The 5,338-nt window shown below is 33.5% G+C and overlaps 1 protein-coding gene across 2 annotated transcripts; it reads left to right on the top strand.

The window, feature by feature from the left end:
* Positions 1 to 3,556: 3,556 nt before the first annotated feature.
* Positions 3,557 to 5,338, top strand: LOC104214752 (uncharacterized). 2 transcript variants are annotated; one of them, XM_009764468.2, is made up of 2 exons: positions 3,557 to 3,774; positions 4,335 to 5,338. In XM_009764468.2, exon 2 carries the CDS (start codon positions 4,372 to 4,374, stop codon positions 4,993 to 4,995), a length of 624 nt encoding a protein of 207 aa, XP_009762770.1. In that variant the 5' UTR covers positions 3,557 to 3,774; positions 4,335 to 4,371; the 3' UTR covers positions 4,996 to 5,338. The 2 variants fall into 2 exon arrangements, with proteins under 2 accessions (XP_009762770.1, XP_070014981.1); XM_070158880.1 differs by lacking the exon at positions 3,557 to 3,774 and adding an exon at positions 3,818 to 4,095.

Here is a 5,338-nt window from a genome sequence, read left to right as displayed (position 1 = left end):
AACGTCCGCCTTCGAGGATATCAGAGTTGTGATTCGGCATCGATCCTGGCCATGATCATCTTCGAAGAACATTGTCAGGTAGTCAAGCTCGGCCAACAGAAGACCATGATATCCGTGATCGACCGGATATCACGGCGGAGATCTCGGCATATATCGATGTGAGATCAGCAATAAGTTAATTAGGGAATTTTTACCTTTTATAGAGTTGTACCTTATATTGGACTCCCCTACTATATAAAAGGGGGTCTGATAAAGGGGATTAATAGATATATCATATGTGTCTTGCATATGGACTTCAAGCATTTAACCATGATAAATTATATGCATTCTCATCTAATTAAATTAATTAACCATAGTGAGTTAATATAGTTTGGTGCAAACACCCGGTGTGAGTAAGTATTTACCATTGTAACACGCATTTCAAAGCAATATATTTTTTTTTCTTTAAGCTTTTATTCAATTGTGTTCCGATACCTATCGAAGTGCATCTAATTCAAGGGTAGCTAATCTCCCAAGACTATAATTGTTCAATTAGTGTGGTTTAAATTTACTCTATCATTATATTTCAATAGTAACTTAATTTATCGCTTTGTGTCAAGTTAATCTGCATATCCTTAAAACCACTTACAAATTTAATTGTAATCCAATTTTGAGGGTAAACAACTAGTACTGCACGAAGATGCATGAACTATGTTTTCATTACGATCTTTTTATGGTAGACGTTAACTTCATTTTCTTCTGTTTTTACATCTTTGAATGAGATAAACTTTTTCTCTTTCCATTATACTAATGCTAACGCCAGAGACAGATTCATGATTTTAACTTTATGGGTTTAAAAATTGGATTGCAACCACTGAACCCATCACGTTGTTTGAGGTATGAGTTCATATATAATTCAATGTTTTCATTAATTGTCTTACATAAATAAATCCAGGTCTATGCTAAACGTTATGGATTCAAATGAACTCATATCTAAGACTTGAAAACTCAAGTCTACTTAATTGGGATCAAACTCAAACTAGTACTTAATTGGGATCAGTAGTAATTTTACGCTAACGTTCTTCTTTAATGTGTGTTTTCCTTGTGATTGTGTTTATCACTATTCTACCCAAATTTTAGATATTTCCTTTTTGCTTATCGTGCTATATACTTTGAGAAATACAATGGTTCCTCATCGGTTGTTTGACGAGTTTATAATGTTTTGGACCACTTCACTCATTGTTTTAAAATTTGAATTGAATGCTCAAATTCTTTTACATATGCAGGAAAAACTTTAATCGAATTCTAATGCAAATTAAAATATCCTTCATAGTCATAATTTGATTAAGAAATCACAAAAGAAAAGTAAAAAGAAAAACAGGCTTACAACTAGGGAAACTTCAACAAGAATAGACAAGAACTATGCATGGCTACACACGTGAACACCCAATTTCGAAGCAATATCTATTTTAAGAAGTTGATAGAATCATATCTTTTGGGTTAAAAAGAAATAATAATCTTGGTTTAAAAGGTGACAAATAAGCGTTTAAGCTAACGCAACTTCTCTTTTGTACAACTCATCTATTGTACGTTATCACAAATCTGAAAATTGTTAGAGAGACGATCTCAAAGAACTTTCTTAACTTTTAGTTTAAAATTTAAATTTGCACTTACGACAGTCTAGCCTTTAATTTCTTATTATCCACACCCACCCCCCCCCCCCCCAAAAAAAAAACAAAAAAAACAAAAAGGGACGGAACATTCTATATTCTACTTCATGTGATTTGCAAAGTATAGTTGTAGTGTTGCGGATAGATAAGATCTTTCCACCCTTAACCAGAGGTCTTTGGTTTGAGCCCTACAAATAAATAAATAAAAAATCCTAATAGAAAACACTTTCCTCTTGAGTCTTACGTGGTGCGAATTCAAATTAGTCGGGGTTACAATATGAATATCGGACACCGACATACAAATGCTTAAAAGAACGCTGGAAAAGGAAGTGCTGAATATGTTGAACCAAGGTGTAAACCTTGAACAACATTCAAATCCAATAAACCAATGAATATATCTGATGGAAGCCGTGGAGCAACGATAAACTTATCGCCGGTCATGATTTCTAGCCGTGGAAGTAGTCATTAATGTTTGCATTAGAATAGACTATCTACATTCCGAAACATACAGAAATACGGAATACTTTGTGCACCGAGCTGTCCTTTAAAGTCAATGAATATAATTACCCTAATGTTTTGAAGAAAATTAAAGAACTCAAATTGACCAGTATTGGTACAAAATATAGCTGAACGTTCAATTCTGATACAGGTGACTCATCAGTAAGCAAAGAAACAAGAAAAAAGAATATAAAAAAGAAACGCATATATAGGGGACTCCACAATTGAGATTTATAGGAGTATCTTTTTAGCATGTGTACGAAAGTAGAAATTTTCTATAATATTTCCTTTTTATTATACTAATTATTGCCATATAATTCGTGTTGTTTATCTTCTAATTATGTGCTAATACCAAGTGGCCTTTCAAATTAAGCTGTTAATTTACACTTTTTCCCCTTTTAGATAAAGCAAGAATCTTCTTTTTCCCTACCCTATTAAATAGCTCCTTCTCTCTTTTTCTCTTCTCTTCTTTTGGCAGTGAGAGTCGGTGCTACTTTTCTTAGGTATGGGCATGTGTCAACCAATAAGAAATTAAAACTTAGGAGATTTGAGTTACTTCATGGAAAAGTTATCGATGTAACTAGGCTAATATTTGCTTTTTATTTAGTAGAAGATGGTAGTGAAAGGAGAAAAGACACTGCTTTTGTTTAAGCAAATAGACAAATAATGGTAAAGTTGCTTTGTGGTTGAAGTGCATAGCATGTGGTGAGAAAAATGAAAAGTTAAAAGAGGGCATGAGAAGAGAAGAAGCTAGGAAGTGCAAAGCTTATGACCCAACGATTAATAAACAACAATATAATCCAGTAAAATTTCATTAGTGAAGTCTCGAGAGGATAGAGTGTATGCAGATCTAACCCCTACCCCGGAAGGGTAGAAAGGCTGTTTCCGGGAGATCCTCGGCTTAACAGAAGAGGCAATAATATCAGAAAAGAACAAAGGAATAGATCCGTAACAACAAAAGAAATCAGAGAAATAATATCAGCATCGTAAGAGACAGCAAATAAGTGGAAGGGCAATAATACAATACTATGCAAAACAAAAAATAGTATTAACATAACATAAAACCAGACCCCAACCATTAATAAAGTGAGTGAAAATTACTAGAGATATAAAGTCCAAATTTCAATGAAAACAAAAAACGTAAAGGGAATTTTTTTGATGTGCCTTAATCTTATACGTTCAATACATATGTTAGTGAAAGGTGATAGGTAGTTGATGGAATAATTGAAGTGAGCGCGAGCTAACTCAAAAAGTAATGTTATCCGCACACAAAAAAAAGCTAGGAAGGATTTTGAGAAAAGAGTTGTAAAGAGTAGTTTTAACACTCTAAAAAGTGTAAGGTGGTGAGAAAGTTGAAGGTTACGTACTTTCCTAGAAATATCAAAGTAGCAAGTTATATATTGAAGTTGAAGAGATCATACAATGTCCTAGAAATACTTTTGGATGTGACATAAGAAGAAAGGAAAAGTGGCTAACTAAGGAGATATTGTGAGGCAAATTTTTAAAAGCAAGAAGATTTGGCTGTTTACACAAATCTAGGTGAGGTCACCTCAAAGCAAATTTGGCAAGTACAAATTGAGATAGGAAAATAGGTTTGCTCTTGGCTTGTTGCTTAGCAATTTCTAAGGTAAGATTTGTGAAAAACTCTTCTTCCGTGTTTTTTGTATGCTTTGCACATTTATACTTATCAATTTCATAGTTGTAAAATCTTGTGTTGTCTAGTTCATCATCACACATTTGATAGACTAATGCTCATTCATATACAGAGATATATTTCTCCTAGTTTTACCTGTATTTTCTTATTCATATATCTTTATTATTACACGGGCCGTTCGCTTCCGTTGTCCTACCACCTTGTTGTTGCTATTGTTTGTTGCTTCATTTTTGTTGTTTCTTGAGCCGAGGTGTATCGGAAACAACCTCTCTATCTTCACAAGATAGGAATAAGGTCTCCATGCGTACACATTATCCTCCCCTCATCCCACTTATAGGGATTACATTTCGGTTTATTATTGTTGTTGTTGAATTAAAGTGTAATATGTCATAAGATCCTCTTACTCCACAAGACAGAGTTAATTATTATGTCAATTTGAGTACCTAAATTTTCATACACTTCTTTATATATATATATATATATATATATATATATATATTGACTAAACCTATCTCATATTGATAATTTTTCAGGTCACTACTGGGGTTTGATTCCAAATAGAAAGACAAAATGAAGAACAATGCAGCAATTAAGTACCTAAAGCATGTCATTTCAGTACTAACCACGATGGCCAAATCAAAATCAACAGCCATCAAAACCAAAACTGAAGCTCTAAAAACTAGGCTAGAAGTCCTATCATTGTTGAAATCCAAGAAACTCTCTTTTTCAGGCCTAGGAACTAAGGCCATTTCTCACAAAATCCATTCACTATTAGGCCATAAAGAAGAAGATCAAGAATCCCAAGATCATGAAAATGAAAACAACAAGGCCATTGTACTTTACAACAATGCCCCTGAAGCGAGTAAAGATTTTTTACACTGTCAATATAACGATCAGAATAATCAGGAGATACTACTATTGAGCAACGGTGAAAACTATGAGGATTATGATGATAAGTATCCGGATTTGACACATTCGTTGTTCGATGAAGAGGACGAATACTTAGGTGATCCAAATGCATCAGCTATAGACATGGTGAGGAGTTTCAAAGAGGAAGAAGGACAGAATTTCGTACTAGAAGACGAGATCGATAATGTGGCTGATTTGTTTATCAGGAAATTTCATAAAAAGATGAGGTTGCAAAAGCTTGAATCTTTCAAAAGGTATCAAGCAATGCTACAAAGAGGTGCTTAAATTATACTAGTAATAAAGTTGTTCCATTTGCATCTGCAATATTGCATGCAACAGTCTTTCAAATAGCAAAATGGATCTCAGTTTTATTTCAACTCCACTTTTAGCTATCAAGCGTTTTCTTCATTATCTGTAGCTTCTTTTTTTTTTTTTTTTTCATTTTTCCTTGAATAAATTTTATGTCCTTTGTCCCTAATAGCCACACACACGCACGTGCGGGTACACACCAAAAAAACAAAAACAAAGAAGCTTGTGTACTAATTAGTTGGGAAAAAATAATTATTCTACACTGGAATAATAATGATTTCCTAGTCAGATAACAGATTAGTTTCTGAAATCCTGTTAA

The sequence above is a fragment of the Nicotiana sylvestris genome, chromosome 1, assembly GCF_000393655.2.
Source record: "Nicotiana sylvestris chromosome 1, ASM39365v2, whole genome shotgun sequence".
Lineage (NCBI taxonomy): Eukaryota > Viridiplantae > Streptophyta > Magnoliopsida > Solanales > Solanaceae > Nicotiana > Nicotiana sylvestris.
This window is presented reverse-complemented; position numbering and strand designations above follow the sequence as displayed.